Below are 19,171 nucleotides of genomic sequence, written 5' to 3'. Positions count from 1 at the left end.
GAAAGATAGTGGTTTTCAGACTTATCTACACATTGCAGTTCCCTGGGGGAGCTTCAGAAATTACTGATGCTTGTTCCTCCTCACCTGAGATTGCTATTTATTATTATTATTATTGTTATTATTATTATTAGAGAGAGGGTCTCACTGTACCACCTAGGTTTGAGTGCAGTGGCTTGATCACAGCTAACTGCAGCCTCCAAGTGATCCTCCTACCTCAGCCTTCCAAGTAGCTGGGACCACAGGTGCATGTGTCACCATACCTGGCTAATTTCTTAATATATTTTGGAGACAAAGTCTCACTATGTTGACCAGGTTGGTGTCGAACTCCTGGGCTCAAGCAGTCCTCCCATGTTGGCCTCCCGAGACACTGAGATTACAGGCATGAGCCACCCCACCCAGCCTGAGGTTGTTATTTAATTGGGCTGGGATGGGGCCTGGGTTGTGGGACTTTTCAAACATCTCCAGGGAATTGTAATATGCTGATAGACTTGGGAACCACTGGCTGAGGGGAGCTATTTGTCATTTGGACAAGTTTTGTAGAAATCATATTTCAAACAGGCTTTGCATTATGCTTGTTCACCTGCAGATCCTGGGAGTGCAATGGGGGCCTGGGGAATTTTGATGAATTTCCTCTCTGCTATTTTGGAGAATTTGGAAAACAGCTGACTGAGCATTTTGCAGACACATTCTGGCTGTGGATGTGCAAAGCTTTGATGCAGTGAGTTGTAGAGTCCCTGAGCTGGAGTCAGCTCCTCTTCAATGGGATAATAGTGCACTATTTATTTGCCCACATTCTTAGTGTCTTAAAAAGGACTTTTTCCTGCTGAAGAAAGGAAAATTATTATTTGGCACCTAGTACCCACAGATTGACCATGGGAATTCCCAAGGTGGCAGCTGCTGCTGTGTGCAAAACTTAACTTGTCTCTTGTCAAGCCCCCAGGAGAGTTTGGCAAGAGTTACTGAAAAGATATGAGAGGTGATGAAGCCTCTTGTTTTCAACAAATGACATTCATTCAGGACTCTTTGGTTACTCTCAACACACACTTGGGATGTTTTAGGCAAACAAAGAATTACAGGGAAAAAATTAAAACCAGAGAGAGTAGATATGTAAGCATTGCAACCATGGAGCCACTGGAAACACAGCTCAGAGAAAGCTAAAGAGGAGGAAGAACAGAGGAGGGGACTGGGCTGGAGGGCACAGGAAGAGCCATGGGACCCTGTAGCCCTACATCTGCCCAGAGAATGAGTCTGCTGCTGTAGGAGCCCAGTGTACCAAAAGCCTCCTTATCCATCTGGCTTTGCACTGATACGTATTTTCTTCACTTTTTATCTTGATTGATTAGGGTCCACCGGGGCTTCCTGGCAAGACAGGACCAAAGGGAGAAAAGGTATGAACCACTACTTTCTTCAACCCTTCTGTCCTTGGTAATTCCAGCCTATTTTCTGGGGGTGCCACTGAGAATTTCCTAGTTGAGATTTCCAAACATGTGCTACCTCTGCCGTGGTTTGAGAGGATGGGCTCCATGGTGGCTGAGCTGCTGTAGCAGGTGTGGGATATCACCGGTGTATTTTGACGTGGCCCACTGACATGCAGTGGGGCTTTGAGCAGCAGCCAAGCAACTGAGCCACATCACCATGCCCAGTCATCAGCTCTACTTAGCCTTCTGCTTCCAGAACATGTCTTCCAAAGCAGCCCCTCCTCACCTGTCTTCTCCATCCGTAGGGGGAGCTTGGCCGACCAGGAAGGAAGGTAAGGTCTGCGCTGTTCTGTGAGTGTCACATGGGCATCTGTGCTCCACGTGCATGTGTGTGCATGTGCTCCTAGGGATGGGGGACCAGCAATGCACTTCAGTGGCTGCTAATACCCAGGTGGACAATGATGGTGCTGCTGTCTCGATGGTAACAGTAGTAACCTTGGCCTTTCTGCCAGCTTCTTTGGTCAGGAGCAGGAGCCTGCTACTGCCAGGCATTCAGACTTCTTCCAGGGGCTGCCAAGCCTGGCCTGGTTCCACCCCTCTCACTTCCTGCCCCCACCTCAGACCATATCGTTCTGCTACCCATCAGAGAAACTCTCCATAGCTCCAACCAGTGACACAGAATGACTCTCATTGTCTGTTTGATTAAATTGGAATAAAGTGCCAGAGCAGACAGAAACAAATGGCTTTTGCTTTTTGGCTGAGCTGAAATAAAATGGAGGTTACTTAACGTCACAATGACTCTGAGTGAACCAAACACATGTTATCAAGGCTCTCATTAGTGTCAAGAGGGAGTAAATCAGCAGGCTATTATATTTATTTGCTGAGGTCAGAGGATACTGGCACTGAATTTCTAGGTCTTGGTTATAGACAGGGGTGCAAAACTTTGGCCAAGAAAGATGTCCCTGGCTCTAAATATAAATTACTGTATTTCTTATTAAATAGTTTATTAAATGGTTTCATTGTCAAAAGATCCTGAAACAGACCTTTGAAAGACAAAGTTACAACTCTTTAGGGCACACATGAAAACTATAGCGAAGCACAGTGGCTGTCTGAAGTGCTGGGGTGGTCTCCATGCAGTGGTCAAAGGATATTCTGCTGTGGTCTCCATGCTCAGACTTTACAAGGACCATGATTGATTAGTGATGCCTGCCATGGATGTGAGAGGCAAGAGTAGAAACCAGTACACATGCCAGGATTTGGCATATCTGGTTTAGGGGCTGAGCCCTTCACATCTCTAGCTAACTGTGAAATTAGCTAATGGGTGCAAGGTCAAGATAGGCCCTTAGCACCTGCACCCACTCTGTCTCACAGGGCTTGCTCTTCCATAGCCCTGGCTTAGGCAGAGACAGAGGTGACAGGTACCGTGTGCAAGTGAATACAGTATTATGGGGCCACTCTCGGGAGGAGGCTGTAGGGGGAGTGGGAGAAGCCAAGCTAGGGTGTGGTATCAGGTGAAGTACTGCTTTAGCAGTTTTATCCCTAAGGAGAGCTTGAGAGTATGAACTGCCCAAAGGTAAGAGAGCTGAGCTATTGGCTGCAGGAAGGGGAGTTACATAAATCACTGGGCAGTTCCAATTGCTCAAGGGCAAACTGCAGTTATAGGTTGCAGGAATGAGCTGTTAGCAGCAAGGAAAGTAGCCTCTGGGCAATGGGCAATCTGAGCAGGTCAAAAAGACCTTGAAAGAGTGCCAACAGCATCTGCTGCTGCTCCCCAAATGTCATCCTGTCTCATTCCATAGCACATCCTTGGGAAGAACCCATTGGAACACAGGGGATTTTGGCGTGGGGGTGGGTAGAGTGATAAAAACTGAAAAAACAAGAAGTTTAGAATCCCTTTCTCACCACCCTCCATTTCTTGAGAAGAATAAGGTCTCGTTTGGTGACACAGTGTGACAAAACATATTTACTGTAAGTAAAGAAACAAGCCCAGTTGCCCTGACTTTTGTTCTTGGTCTTTGAAGGGTAGACCTGGCCCCCCAGGTGTTCCTGGCATGCCTGGGCCCATCGGTTGGCCAGGCCCTGAAGGACCTAGGGTAAGTGTGGCATGCTCTCGGGGCTCATGTGGTGTCAAAACAAGAGGGCGGAAGATGGCAGCTTTCCTGGCTTCTGGCACATAGTCAGGGAATCCCTTCCTCAAGACAGGGAAGAGAAGAGAGCTTAAGGACTGGCCACAGGGCCCCAGACACTTCTTCCTTCACTTGGCCTGCAAGACCTTGGCCAGTGCAACAGCTCTGCTCCTGTGGGAGGAGAAATAGGGGGATGCTCCCCTCTTTTACAGAGGCCCTGGTTCTCCTTTGTCCTGAGAACTAGCGCCCCACTTTGGTTTCCCTGAGATGACCTAAGAGGGGCTTATGTCTGGGAAGCTCTTGCCTGTCAAGCTGATTTGGCAGGGAATGGAGAGTGGAGGGGGTGGTGTTGTCTGGCTGAAGGATGGAAATCCTACATCCAGAGAGGGATTGCTGAGTGCTGATGAAATCCCCTTCCTCACTCAGGGTATGGAAAGCAAGCACACCCCCATCGGTGCCTCTGTTTTTCTCATTGGTAGTCATAGACTAGAGGGTTCAGAGGCCTGACTAGGAGTTTTATCTGCAGAAGTCAGGGCTGGGCAGGTAGATTTCACCATTTGCTCTGATTCATTTACTGGCTGTATCATAGCTGTGGAAAACTGTGTTTCCAGTCCTCTTAGGAAAAGTCCCAAGGATGTTTTTAAAATCCTCTGCATAGAGTTGAGCTGTCCAGCACAGCAGCCAGTGGCCACAGGTGACCCTCAAACCCATGGAATGTTGCTAGTGCTACTAAGGAAATTAATTTTAAAATTTTAACTGTTTGAATTTCAAAATCTTTACTAAATTCAGTTATTTGAAAATGTTAAAGTATGTTTGGAGCAACTTGAATGAATGAATCTGCTTTTTCAACTTTAAATTTTATGATCTCTAAATACAGATCAAATATTTTAGATGAAAATTTAGCACCTGAATGGAGATGTGTTTTAAATGTAAATTACACAGCAGATTTCAGGTACTTATTATGAAAAACACAATGTAAAATATCTCAATAATGTTTATATAGAGTACATGTTATGATGATTAAATTAATTAGATTAAATAAGATCTATTAAAATTAACTTCATTCATTTACTTTTACTTTAAGGTGACTTCTTTTATAAGTTTAAAATTAGGCCGGGCACGGTGGCTCAAGCCTGTAATCCCAGCACTTTGGGAGGCCAAGGTGGGTGGATCACAAGGTCAAGAGATCGAGACCATACTGGTCAACGTGGTGAAACCCCGTCTCTACCAAAAATACAAAAAATTAGCTGGGCATGGTGGTGCGTGCCTGTAATCCCAGCTACTTAGGAGGCTGAGGCAGGAGAATTGCCTGAACCCAGGAGGCGGAGGTTGCAGTGAGCCAAGATCGCGCCATTGCACTCCAGCCTGGGTAACATGAGTGAAACTCCATCTCAAAAAAAAAAAAAAAAAAAAAAAAAGTTTAAAATTAAGTATGTGGCTCACCTTATATTTCTATTGGTTAGTACTGGTATAGAGTGTTTTCAGTACAGAGGATGAGTGCTGGAAGTCCCAACTACGAATCATTCTGAAGAGCCTTTCTATGCAAAGAGCAAAGCAGGCAAATTTTTTGCATGTGTTGACACCCTGTTTTCTGAAGCCCCAGTTCCCTCATGCCTCCTCCACTACTCTCTCACTATCCTCACTAGGAAAATACTATGTACTACCACTTACAACATCTTAGTGAGCAGTTGGTGTGGATATCTGCTTCAACTTGGGCATTTTCATTTTACATTTAATCTTAAACACAAGAATGAAATGTAGAGTATGGAGCTTCAGGACCCTTGGAGGGAGAAAGTGGGTGCATCTGGGGTCCTCCAGTTTACAAGCCATCCCTGATATCCCCAGTTCCTTCCCAGTCTTGCCTGTGACTTTCCTGCTCCATTTCTCTAAGAAATGTCACTGTGGGTCTTTTCTTCTTCTAATTCCCACAGGGTGAAAAAGGTGACCTGGGTATGATGGGCTTGCCAGGGTCAAGAGGACCAATGGGCTCCAAGGTCAGTGTGTGATCCAGATGGACATTCAGATCTTCTCAGTAAGGCTCTGGAGCAGCTGCTGTCTACAAACATAGGGACTGGGTGGGGCAGCAGTCATGAACTAGGGAATGTCACAGGTATTGGAGAACCTGCCCTTACCAGCCGGGGTGCTTGCCTTTACCAGTACTTTGAAGAATATCATGCTCTGGGATGCAGGGGCATAGGGATGCCATTCCCACTCTTCTCCTGGGCGGGAAGAACCAAGTTTCTGGACATCAGAGCAGATGGAAACCTTTGATCAGGCCTTTGCAGGGTGATAAAAGCAATGTTCCCTTTAAGCCTGGTATAAACACAACCCTCTGGGACATCTTTGTGTTTAGTGCTGCAGCCCCACTAAAACAGTGCAATGTGGAAACACACCTTATCACCACATTCGGGGATTCCCTCTATTCTTGCACCAAACTCAAAAGCCCTACAGGGCTGATTGTAAATGTACCTTCTGCTTTCTTTTAGGGCTATCCTGGATCCAGAGGTGAAAAGGTTAGTGCATTTCTTGGTTGGTACCCCAGAGCCTTGTCTGGGCTACTGGCTTCGGAATCAGATATACAGAGGATGGGCCCAGGCATCTCTTTAGTCTGCAACTGAAGCCACCATCCCTAGCTATTCCCTGCCCTTTGCCAGTGGACTGAGAGAAGTGAGAGACCTCCTGAACCAGGGCAGGCCTGTAAGAGAAGGGCTCCCCGTAGCGGCAGAGGCCCCTCATGTGGAGCAGATAAGCAACTGAAGGCCGTGCCAGGTAGAGAAAAAGCACAGTTTGCACAGAGTGCTGGAGGAAATTGGTGATACATGTCTTTAGGCCAAGCTGTCACCACACAACCTTCTGAACTGGCCAGAAAAACAAATAAAAATCAGCATCAAACTGTGGACAGATTTCCTGTGGGATGAGAGAGGATTTGGGGCCCAGAATTTTCTGTGAGTTGTCCTTTATGAATGCAAGAGGTCTTCTGGGTTCAACAAAAAGTAGATCACAAAGCATTCCTTTCCTGGACAAGTCACCTGACATCTCTGAGCCTGTTTCTTCACTTGCAAAATTAGGGTTTTGGTTTAGGGAGCTTTTCAGTTTGAAATGCTTGAATTTCCCTCCCAGGATATTAACTCATTGACTTTTTCTCCTGTGGTTTCTTCCTAGGGATCCAGAGGTGAAAAGGGTGACTTGGGTCCCAAAGGAGAAAAGGTAATGGAGAAAACCTTTCCATAGAAATAATAAATGTCAATGCGAGTGGCAGTCCCCATCCACCCCTATCTGTGGACTGAGGATGGACTGAAGGAGAGGCCTCCATCTTGAAAATGACTGACCAAGTCCATCCACAGCTGTTTCACGTTTATTTCAGAGGCAGTCATAATATCTGTTGTTCTTTTCACAGGGTTTCCCGGGATTTCCTGGAATGTTGGGGCAGAAAGTAAGTAACCTTGAGGTAGTGAAAATAGGCCTCAGTAAAAATATGAGGTCCTCCAAGCACAACAGAAAGAGCTCTGCCTCCTTGTTATCAGGAGGGATGGTGGGTTTAACGATGGAAACTTCTAGTTTGGGGTGAGAAGCAAGTTGCCTTTCACCCTGGGGAGAGGGTGGCAGGATGGTCTGGGGCCTCCCTCCAGCTCAATGGGAAGGAAAGGACAACCCTTCTGGGTTTTGGATTTTTTGTTTTTTTGTGTGTTTGTGGTTTTTGTTTGTTTGTTTGTGTTTTGTTTTTGCTTTTTTCCTTTTCCTACCTCTTATAGGGCTGTGGTCATATTAAAATGCAGAAACCTTTCTCACAAGGGACTCAGATCTTAGCTACAAGGGTCAAAGCCCCTCTCAGCACACAGGCCCCAGTGTAAGGCCCAGGTGTCTTTAGCTGAAGGTCATCATGCCTTATTTCAGTCCTTCTTCAAGGGTGGTGCACATACTGCCAGAAGGACACAAAAGTATTTGAACTGAAGACTGCTAACATTTTTTAATAGTTAAATTTTATATTTAAATAGTTAAATATTGGCCAGCACTTAGGGAGGCCAAGGTGGGCAGATGGCTTGAGCCCAGGAGTTCAAGACCAGCCTGGGCAACATGGTGAAATCCCATCTCTACCAAGAAAAATATACAGAACTTAGCATGGTAGTGCGTACTCGTAGTCCCAGATACTGAGGAAGCTGAGGCGGAGGGTGGCCTGAGCCTAGGAGTCAAAGCTGCAGTGATCCATGATCGCACCACCGCACTCCAGCCTGGGCCACAGAGCCAGACCCTGTCTCAAAAAATAAATAAATAGTTAAATATTTAGTGGATCTCTTGCTTGCAACAGGGCTTAATCAAAAAGGAATATGTTCAGGTAACTTAAAGAAAAAAAAATGTAGAGCCTGGGCAATATACTGCTACCCCATCTCTTAAGAAAAAAATTAGCAGTTCATGGTGGCACGTGTCTGTAGTCCCAGCGGCTTAGGAGGCTGAGGTGGGAGAATTGCTTGAGCCCAGGAGATTGAGGCTGCAGTGAGCTGAGATTACCCCACTGCACTCCAGCCTGAGCGACAGAGCAAGACCATGTCTTTGCAAAAAAAAAAAAAAGAAAAAGAAAAAGAAAAAATATTCAGTAAATAGCAAAACAGTTGTATATAGAGACAAAAATTGTGAAGGTGATTGTTGACCAACAGATTTTTTGAAACTTTTACTGAGGGTTAGAGTTGGGGAAGAAGAACTAGAGTAGATGAGGGGGAATGTGAGAGAATAAAGAGAGGGAAGTGCATACATGGCCATTTGGAACAGCTCCTAACCTAACATTGTGCTGGCGCCTCACACCGTGAGACACTGACATTGGAAATTGTTATTTTAACCTAGGTCTCAAACCATCATATTCTTCAAGCATGCAAAGGGGATGCTTTGTTAGTATTTTTGATTTTTAAAAGTTCACCTTAAAGTTTTATTTCCCAAACTAAGACAATTTTTATCTGACCTTTTCTAGTCAGTGGAACATGCTTAAATATTTTCTATCATCCTGCATTAATGTATTATATCACCACCTTAAGCTGTCAGAAACTGTACTCTGCTACTTCAGGTAGGGTGTTGGGTTAAAAAAAAATAGATTAATTATGTAAGCAAATTAAAACAAATGTTAAAAGAGAAAAAACAGTTTTACTTAAAAATATTTAGACTAGCTTTTCCTTCAGGGCAACAGTGAACGTCAAAGCATAATGAACTACTGTAAATTAAGTATGGCAGCTCCTCTGTCCTCTGCACCATTTACTAGACTTCCCATCTGAAGAGTTGTCTTCCCCTTTTATGACAGGCTGTTTTAAGACAGAGCTGATATGATGACCATAATTAGGTTCTTGGGAGAGAAATTAGATCAAGGAATTCCTGACTGCTTCCAGCTGATATAGAGAAGGGCCACACTTCCTTCTGACAATATCTGGGGAAAAAAATGCTGCCATGTTGTTGTTTTCTCCCAGCCAAAACGACATCCCGAGCCTCTCTAAACAGCCAGGGGAAGCTGCAATCATCTCCATGGCCATGTAGCATCCATCCTGTCCTCCCGCACTCTCCCATTCCCTAGAGAATGTTGAAGGATGTGTGGGTTGGAAAGAAATCATACATTTAAGGACAATTCTTGGTGAAACAAGACACTGGTGGCTTGGGTAAGGAAACACTGGCTGAGCTGCCAGATAATTTCAGAGCTTTACACTTGATCCTTTCCAAATACAGGTGTTCCCTGGAATTTTCCATTGTGTTATACCTCCTCTGACCCCCATGTGAAAAAGTTCCTGGATGTTTATTGTTCTCTCTGAGTAGCTGGGCAGCTCTTCGTGGGCACCGGCTGCTGACTAACAGACACTCATTGTTGCTATGCTAAATTTATCTTGTTGGCGGCACATTCTGGGCTGTTGGGGGATTATTGGAGATAGGAATGAAGTACGCTGTGGGTTCATAACACGAAGAAACAGTAAGTGGGGCCGGAATCCAAGAAGTACATGGGGAAGCGGGAGAGAAACTAAGAAGGAGAAATGGGTTGTGTGAAATATTGGCCTTAAACTATGAAATTCTGCAATGGATACATTTCTTTTGGAGTGGGAGGACAGAGTTTCGTTCTTATCCCCCAGGCTGGAGTGCAATGGCACAGTCTTGTCTCACCGAAAACTCCACCTCCCAGGTTCAAGCAGTTCTCCTGCCTCACCCTCCCGAGTAGCTGGGATTACAGGCATGCGCCACCACGCCCGACTATTTTTTTTTTTTTTTTTTAAGTAGAGAAGGAGTTTCACCATGTTGGCCAGGCTGATCTCAAACTCCCGACCTCAGGTGATCTGCCCACCTTGGCCTCCCATAGTGTTGGGATTACAAGCGTGAGCCAATATGCCCGGCCCAAGTACATTTGGTTTGGATAGTTGAACACAGAGCTTTTCAAATAGGAATATTGTTGCCGTTGTTCCCCATGCCTTTTTCAATAATTATACTGAATATTTGAACATATGTTTGGAACATCTCTCCCCACAAAAGAGCTTTCATCCAAATCAAATGGAAGTAAGCTGGAACTCAAACCAGTGCTTACTAAGAGTGGGCAAGTACATGATTCTAAGTAAGAGTCATTAAATGAGCAGAAACTTCCCAAAGATGACAGTTGGCAGAACTGTGTCCAATCATTTAAAAACCTCCAGATTTAAATTTGTGCCAAAAACGAGACATAACAAAGCACAACATGAAATTCTAACTAGAAGGGAAAGCGTATTCTATGACAGCTTGTAGTAAGTCGCACAGGCACATTGTGCTGGATGCCCAAGCCTTCCACTGTCTGTTCTGGTTTGTCTCTCCTGTTTGGCCATCAAAATGTGTGCTACTCCACAGCTGTCCCTGTCAGATAACAGATAACCCACTCAGAGTTACCTTCTTCCTTCCCTTCTCTTCTTTGAAAGACATGTCTACCTTTCTCATGACTTCATCACTCTCCCAACCTTCCAGGGAAGCCCAGTTGGAATAGATTCGGAAGAATCAAGTAGACTGCCCTTGTAGCCAATGACTGGCTAGACCTGTGTAGATGTGCCCGCTCCACATGCCCTAATTCCTCTCTTGCTTCTCTTTCCCCTTTCCAGGGTGAAATGGGTCCAAAGGGTGAACCTGGGATAGCAGGACACCGAGGACCCACAGGAAGACCAGGAAAACGAGGCAAGCAGGTAAGGATCCCAGGGCTTACCACCTGCCTGAGGTCAGAACTTCCTGACCTGAGGGGGCGTGCGGAGTGGCAGGCAAGTGGTATCAATCAGAGATATTCTGTAGACCTAGACTCCAATGTCCCCTGGGCTAGCGGACAGGAGCAGCACCGCTTCCAGAAGCTGCTGGCATTTCTGGGCTAGCCATAGTTTGAAGTGGATGAGATACAATGCTCCATTCAAACTGTGCCCAAGGCCAGAAGCAAGAGTGGACATTTGGTTCATAAGAACAAGGCTGTCTCAACCAAAGCAGCTAGGAGTGGAAGCCAGATATGGTCATTTACCCAGAAAACCTATTTTATGCTTCAGTGTCCCAGATACAAATGGAGTTTTGAAAATGAGCCTAGATATCTTCCTGCAGTTGAGGGGTCTTCTGGGTCTCAACAATAGGGTGGTTTTCCCCTACTCAGGCCTGCAATTTGTAAGTGACCATTTTTCTTGGGTTTCTTAATGCGTTTAAGGCAGTTGTTCACTCTGAACTCCGTCTGGTCAGCAGGCTCTTGTGTTAAGCCATGTGATGTGACATGACTGCTCTAGAGACAGCCTTGGGTGTCTTATATATAATACTGAGAGGTAAACATCTTTGGATGGAAGCTCTTCCCATTCTTTTAATTATTTCCTTAGGCTAGATCTGTGGCCCACAAACTTAATCTTACATCAAGATTACCTGTGGGTGGGGCCGGTGATTGAATACAGATGTGCAGATTCCCCCACATCAGGAGCAATGGTTGTAGTACCAAGTTTGCTACTCCTTGCCCCCTGTGTCTAGGCCTTATTTTCCAAAGACCTGGAGTGAGCTTTCGGCATGGGTTTGGCTAATTTTTTTAAGCTCCATGTGATTCTAATGTGCAGCCAGGGTTCAGAACCATAATAACACTATGAAGCCAATTCTGGTCTTTTCCCAGTAAATTTAGAAAGAACACAGGCTCCAACCTGGATAATTTAGACTGCACAGTAACTTTTGAAGCTACAGTCTTCCAGTCCAGTTTTCAAAGTTTGATCATGAGTAACATGGTAATGCTTTCACAATGATGCCACAGATACCAATTTCTTAAAAGTAGGCTCAGATAAAAAAGGAAAAAAAATAGGGGAGAAATCTTTTCTGATATCACTTTATCCCCTCCTAATGATTTCCATCCATAATATTTTAAGCTTGGGTTCAAGAAGCCTCCTGGCTTCCTTCTGTCTTGGTCAGTATTTGTCTTTTCCTTGTTCCTGGTAATAACCAAAGCCAGGAAGGCCATTTCTTAAGCCTGCTGAGACTGATTCCATTGGAATCGTACAAGCTACACCAAAACCACATCTGGGAGCTCAGAGAAGTTAGATAAATGAGCCCACGCTTTCGACAAGACGTTGCAAACAACGCGGGAATGCTGAAAACCCTCGGTGTTGGTGCCGTTCCAGTCGACAGATAACGAGTTGTTAACCTTAGAAGCCTGCTGGGGTACTTTGTTTTTATCATGAATTAATATCCCAGCATAGAGTCTCACATACTCTTTGTTGGGCCAGCAGTGCTGAGAATCTCTGCAAGTTATTGTTAAGTCAATCCAAAGCCAAAAATCAGAAATTCGGAAGGAATTTTGGATAGTAATTTCTGTGCCAGAAGATTACAGAGACCACTTAATCCAGTCTCCTCAGGCTATTCACAAGGAAGCTGAGGGCCAAGGAGGTGGATTTGCTTGCCTAAGACCCCTTCACTCAGCTAGTTTCAAAGCCAGGGTTAGAATCTAGAGAGTTGAGTTGAGACCAATTTTCCCTACATCACTTCTTCTCGTACCTTCATGCTTCAGAACTTGCCTTCAGGCAAGCCCAGAAAAGCAGCTGTTGACTTTATTTTAAAAATCTTGGCCTGGCACCATGACTCATGCCTATAACCCAGCACTTTCAGAGGTTGAGGCAGGTGGATCACCTGAGGTCAGGAGTTTGAGATCAGCCTGGCTAACATATAGTAAAACCCCATCTCTACTAAAAAATACAAAAATTAGCTGGGCATGGTATTACATGCCTGTAGTTCCAGCTACTTGGGAAGCTGAGGCAGGAGAATAGCTTGAACCCGGGAGGCGGACGTTGCAGTGAGTTAAGATAGCACCACTGCACTCCAGCCTGGGGGACAGAGCAAGACTCTGTCCAGCCTGGGTGACAGAGAAAGACTCTGTCTCTCAAAAAAAAAAAAAAAGCTTTAGTAACTGAGAAACAATTTCCTTGAGAGAAATCACCCAACTTTGTGGCAAATAAGGAATTAAGAGTGTCTTTCCTGGAAAGCTCTGCTCAGTGAGTCCTGCTGATAAGAGACGTGGCTCATTCTAAGCAATGACTGATAAGCGGAATATTCCATTACCGCTGGTGTCAGAATCAAGGAGCATTTCCACCTCCTTCAAGCTTTGGCACTTCCTGTGCTCAGAACCAGCTGACATGGCCGTTAGAAAAACAAGCCTGAACTGTGGCTATATTAAGACAGTGTGACTTCCTTTGCCATCCTGGGACCCAGCTTGGTTACTGTAGGGAATGCTTCAGCTTGGGCTGAGGCTTAAGAACTCCCTCCATAAACATGGAATCGGAAATAAACTCTGACCTCCCAGGTCCCATATTGAGAGCGCAAGAACTCCTTGAACATTGCTGAGAGGGCCCCCAGTGTCATGTGGATAAGGCAGCAGGTCACCTGTCACCATTGTAGCTGGAAAGGAGTCCCTGGCATGCCTGCTTCCCAGATTTGAGGAAGATTATATTTCCTCAGGACGAGCCCGCCAAGGCACAAGTGCAGTAGGAAGAACCAGGCCAAAAACGTCAGGTATCAATCACTGCTTTGATTAGGCCTGAGGCAAGAACGGACAGTTAGCAAATTGCTCAGGGGAACAGTGGATAGCATGCGGCAGCCGAGGCTTCAGTGTGACTCCTAAGGGCAACCGGAGGGAGAACCAAGAGCCCCGTCTTTGCTCATGATGCTTCCGAAATAGGCAGCAAAGAGGGCACTGCATGTGGAACAGCTGTAGCCACAGGTGTGCCTTTTTAAATAAAATCAGGACTTGTTTAACTGCGTGAAATAGATGGAACCAGGCCAGTTGCTGTGATAATTGGCTTGCCCCACATAGCTCTTCATCGTGTGCAAACCACATTTTCACCCCTGAGATCTTTGTTAGTCTCACAGCAAACCTATGTGGGTGTAAATTTACTGGCCCCATTTTAAGGATGACAAAACTGAGGTACAAAGCAATGATATGAGTTACCTGGAGTCTCATAGTCAAGGTGAAACCTCTGGACTTACAGATCAGCAAAGCTGCCTACCTTTGTGTTTCTAGCGTCTTTCTCCTCCCTCATTTCATCTGGGGAAAGGAGGTGAGCCAGACAAATTCCAGCCCACAGGGAGCGTATGTCTCATGGGGAGATATTGATGAAATGACCACACAAATAATCCATATGCTATGATCTGGGTTAAACGCCATGAAGGAAACAGGCTGAGTTATGAGAGCTTATGGTGGGGTGAACTGACTCTGTCCAGGAAGGTCAGGGAAGGCTTTGCCATAAGGGCATTTGAGTTGAGAGCCAAAGGGTGAGTGGCAGTTAACTAGGCAGTGGGGAAGGAGGAGGGTTTGGGGCAGAGAGAAGGGTCTTGAGAAGGGAGATAATAGACATGGTGCTCTTGAAGACCAAAAAGACCAAAAGGCTGGAATAAGGCTGGAAGGCCTGGCCATGCGGGGCTTCACAGGCTGCAGTAAGGAGCTAATCCTGAGACAATGGGAAGCCAATGAGTGAAAATAGCTCTTTTCTGGGCCTGCATTTCCTCATCTGCCCGGGGCCTGGAATAGATTAGACTAGTTCCTTTTAGCTGCCACGTGCCACATTTCTAGGACAGTGCAAGAACTAAGGTCTGCAAATTTGTAACCATTGTTATCTCAAATGTCACTTGCCCCAAGCTTCTTGGGAGCTTGATTGATGGTCAAACCCTCTGGAGCTGCATCCCCCACTGGGCTCTCCTTAAGTGCAAGGTGATCTCTGATTTTGTGACAAAATGGGGCAGGAAGCTTGCTATGTCATGCTTTCGTAACAGGCTCTGCCTTTCTCTCTGTCAGGGACAGAAAGGGGATAGTGGAGTTATGGGCCCACCCGGCAAGCCTGGGCCTTCTGGTCAACCTGGCCGTCAAGGCTCCCCAGGGCCCCCAGGCCCCCCATCTGCAGGTAAGAGCTACACTGCTTCGCTTGATCCACTATTGCAGTACTGGCCAGCCTCCCAGAGAGGATGCAAAGAGATGCCAGCAGAGATGGCTTGTGTTTCAAGTTAGAAACTACCAGACGCACTCCAATATCTTTATAATTTCTCCACAGTTTAGCTCATTCAACTTTTATGCAAGAGAGATAAATGCCGTTCTGAATTTGTTTTAGTATTCTGGAGAACAAATAGAGGAAAGAAAAAAAGTGCATTAATGATGTCATTTATGTCTTAAGTGAAAAATAACAGGAACATATTTCATCAACTAATACCTTTTTCTAGATAAAAAAGTTTCATGGCTCCAAGCAGTTCTCTTAAACCTAGAAGTAAAGGTAACATTGTTTTTCCATCTTACAGTGTTATAAAAGAGTCATTAATTGTTTGCAATAGATATAGAAAGAGGCAGGGCGCGGTGGCTCACGCCTGTTATCCCTGTGGAAGGCCAAGGCGGCTGGATCACTTGAGGTCAGGAGTTTGAGACCAGCCTGGCCAACATGGTGAAACCCAGTCTCTACTAAAAATACAAAAATTAGCCTGGCATGGTGACACGCACCTGTAATCCCAGCTACTCTGAGGCTGAGGCAGAAGTATCACTTGAACCTGGGAGGTGGAGATTGCAGTGAGCCAAGATCGTGCTGTCTCGAAACTCCATCTCAAAAAAAATAGATATAGAAAGAAATTACTAAAATGAAATAAAAAAATTAAAAGTCCACTATTGAAAAGGGCATACTCTGCTTGCAAAAAAAAGGAGAGCTAAGCCCTTTATTTTGTTCCCTTATCAGCTGATGGTAGGGGCTTTCACAGCACATCAACTATATAAAGACAGTATCAGGAACCTCATTTGTTGACTGTGCAATATTTTTTGTCTTCAGTTATAAAAAAGGAATCCAAACAATTTTTATTCCAGCTTTTTTTCTTAAGAAAATGAAGACATTTGCAATTCCATAGTGTATTCCCCCTCCTCTTGTGTTTATGGAAATATATTTGCAGCTACATCGTGGGATGGGAAAGAAATGTCGTATTTTGTTAGATCCTTTAAACAAAGTTAAAGCCAGAAGTTAAATCTGGCTCAGAGAGTCCACCCTGCTAGGATGCCAAAAAATTTAATTCAGGCATTATTAGGATTTTCAGTACTCCCTCAACTGCCATGAAAGGGTTGGGCAAAGATCTCGGTGAATTATGGCAGGGAAGGTCCCTCCAGCCTTTGGTCTACTCTATTCACATCTGAAATAGAATAGAAATAGAAATAGACTTGTCCTTGTCCAAGTCCCTGTGGTCCACAGATAGCTGGTGGTTGCTGTCCTCATGCCATACGTGGGTATCAGAACATTTTCAAGGCTGGGAGTCCTGGTCCCTCTAGTTCAACGTCCCAAAGAGCACCCCACAACCATTCTTTCTGAGACCTGTCTCTTCCCCAGGGCACAAGGGGTCCCTCTCCTGTCCATGCCTAGGGAAGTCTCTCCTCTTCCATCCCTGACCCCCTCCCTTCTTATATACCGGCACCCCAATTAGGAGCTTTGTCCTTCAGAGAACAGAAAGTAGAAAGGCAAGTTTGTTTCCAGTAGTACCTGCTTTTAGCAAGGGCGAGAAAGCACAAACTCTTGCTGTGTCCTTGAAATTGGGAGAGGAGGAAGGAAATACTAAGAGAGCAAACATTGGTTAGTATGGTAGTAACTTATGTTGCTGCAGCTGTTTCCATGCTGTTAGGGGAGATTGGAGATGCAGTCCAGGCCACATGCCCACACTCCATAATTCATTTCTGGAGTTGGCTGGATGATCTGAATGGGGGTCCTTTCAACTAGTTCTCATCCTCCTTGGTTCTGAAAGGCATGATGTCCCCCTGGAGCCCTATGACTATGAGTTACCAACCCCAGAGACTGACAGCGTGGCCTGAGGTCTGGGTTGTGCCTTCAGAAGGGACTCTCTTGGCTGTTGGGGTACCTAGGAGTTCACAAAACTGAGGAGTAGTCCAAGGGCATGTGATGGGTGGATGTGAAGGATGTCCTTAGCAGACTGAGATCTTAATGGTCTCACTGTGTTTATCTCTTTGTAAAGGCCAGCCCTCTCCTGACTTGAACTCTGGTTCCCTCCTGGGGCTGGGGAATGGATGAGAAGGGCTCGGCCGGAGCTGTCAGCAGCTCCTTGGTGCCCGCTGTTTCTCCTGTCCTGTTAGTCTTCAGCATATTGCAATCCTGTCCTGTCAGCAGGCCCCACAGAGTCGTCCTTTTTCTCCCTGGCCTTCTAGCTCCCTCTCTTCCACCCAGTATGCCTTCTTCTCTCTTCCTGGACTACTCCAGCCTCTGCCCAATCCCAGCCACCCTGCCCTCTATCCTTCAGAGGACAGCTTGCCATCTGTGGAGCTGGAGCTATTCCTATGGTCTCTCTGGGTTCACGTGGCCTGACATGGCACTCCTCTCACCTGCCTCCCGTCCAACGAAATCTCTCTTCCTTCGAAGCTCTCTTTTCGGTAAGGCCTTCTTGGCCCCTAACAGGACAGATCACCCTCCCCTGAGCCCTGATCACATATTGCCTCTCTGTTATGGCCCTTCCATTGGTAACGTTTCTGTAGATGTGTTTCATCTTCCTGCTACATCCTTGAAGGGCAAGGTCTGTGGCTGAGTCAGCATTACGTCCCCAGTGGCACCTGGCAGGTGGGTGGACAGGGCTGCTTCCTGCAGGGGCTCCCAGGCAGGGGCTCTGTGGGTTCACAGCCCATCTCCTTAGGAGCCAAGCAGGGTAGGGCCATCTCTTTGGAGTGATGTCCCCTCCCGTCCTTTGAGCCAGTTCCTTTCTGAGGAGCCTTCCTGAGTGAGGGGGCTGAAGAGGGAAAAGAGAAGATGGGGCAATAAATAATCCTGCTATTTGGAAAATTTTGGAGGGGTAGGAGAGAGGGCAGGGAAGGAGTTTACAAGAGATATCTAGCCAGGTGTGGTGGCTCACGCCTGTAATCCCAGCACTTTGGGAGGCTGAGGCGGGCAGATCACTTGAGGTCAGGAATTTGAGACCAGCCTGGTCAATATGGTGAAACTCCTGTCTCTACTAAAAATACAAAAATTAGCCAGGTATCGTGGCGCATACACGTAATCCCAGCTACTTAGGAGGGTGAGGCAGGAGAATAGCTTGAACCCAGGAGGTGGAGGTTGCAGTGAGCTGAGATCGGATCAGTGCATTCCAGCCTGGGTGACAGAGTGAGACTCCATCTCAAAAATAAATAAATTAATGAAATAAATAAAAGAGATATCCCTGTGCCTGGGCCCGGTTGGATAATCATCCAGTGTTGGAACAGGCCCCCAAAGCGGTTCCGACACTGCCTTTGACAGTCTATTAAAAGACCCAAACCCACCCTCAGAGAGAAAGAAACTGTATACCTACACCCAAGGTTTTGCACCTCATTTCCCAGGGTTCCAGAACCCCTGCCCCATCGTGAGATAGCCTTGGCCTCTGCAGACCACAGGTGAAAACACCCCTGGTCTAGTCCTACTCTCCTCTTAGAGATAAGAATCTTGAACCCCAAACAGAAGTGATGCCTGCAAGGTCACAGCAGTGACTGCGGGCCACTCTGGTCCAGAATCGGTCCATGACTCCTGTGACTGTCAGCCAGGCGGCCTCTGGAGGTTGTTGTGCTGGTTCTTCTGCCTTCTCCTAGATTCCTCACTCCTGACCTTTTCCCACCGAGGTAGCCAGTGGAAGTGGGAGGCTGCCTGGGTGAAGATGGAGAGCGGGTCCTCTGGCTGCAGGGGGTAGGGATGAAACCAGGCTGAGACATGATCTCCCAGAGGTTGGGGTGGGGAAGTTCAGGTTCCTGTGTCCTTCAGCATGGCCTGGCAGAAAACAGGCAGGGCTAACGGATGCCCTCCAGCAGCTGGGAGGAAGCTGCAGGGAAACTGTAGTGGTGGCAGCAGGCCCCCTGCCATGTCCTGTCGGGAGGTGACATCGAGTTTTGGTGCCCAGCTCTGTGGGAATGGATGTTGCTGAGGGAGGTGGAAAGGGTGAGAGCTTTATAATTACCCAAGTCACAGGGAAAGAGGGGCTAAGGGGTGGGAAGGGTGGGGAGGGAATAAAGACAAAATGCTTCTAGGATGTAATTTGCAATAATCAAATTACAAATTTGGCTGAGTCCTTCCTGTACCCAGACAGAGTATAAGTGAATCAGCGTGGTACCTGGGAATTGCCAGCTTCCTGAGAGCATCAGTATTCTTGGACGTTTGTCTGTTTTTTTTTTTTTTT

At 46.2% G+C, this 19,171-nt stretch overlaps 1 protein-coding gene across 7 annotated transcripts in view; it reads left to right on the top strand.

Moving 5' to 3' along the window:
- The window catches only part of COLQ (collagen like tail subunit of asymmetric acetylcholinesterase), a 100,397-nt gene that overhangs the window by 69,612 nt on the left and 11,614 nt on the right, over positions 1–19,171 (top strand). For all 7 annotated transcript variants that reach the window (XM_037736222.1, XM_037736221.1, XM_017522474.2 and 4 more), the window contains 9 exons: positions 1,344–1,388; positions 1,724–1,750; positions 3,440–3,511; positions 5,476–5,538; positions 6,031–6,057; positions 6,707–6,751; positions 6,942–6,977; positions 10,624–10,704; positions 14,808–14,913. In XM_037736222.1, coding sequence (XP_037592150.1) covers positions 1,344–1,388; positions 1,724–1,750; positions 3,440–3,511; positions 5,476–5,538; positions 6,031–6,057; positions 6,707–6,751; positions 6,942–6,977; positions 10,624–10,704; positions 14,808–14,913 — 502 coding nt within the window. The remainder of the gene's footprint in view (positions 1–1,343; positions 1,389–1,723; positions 1,751–3,439; positions 3,512–5,475; positions 5,539–6,030; positions 6,058–6,706; positions 6,752–6,941; positions 6,978–10,623; positions 10,705–14,807; positions 14,914–19,171) is intronic.

The sequence above is a fragment of the Cebus imitator genome, unplaced genomic scaffold, assembly GCF_001604975.1.
Source record: "Cebus imitator isolate Cc_AM_T3 unplaced genomic scaffold, Cebus_imitator-1.0 Scaffold24, whole genome shotgun sequence".
NCBI lineage: Eukaryota > Metazoa > Chordata > Mammalia > Primates > Cebidae > Cebus > Cebus imitator.
The sequence above is the reverse complement of the archived record's forward strand: the minus strand, read 5'-3'. Positions and strand labels throughout refer to the sequence as shown.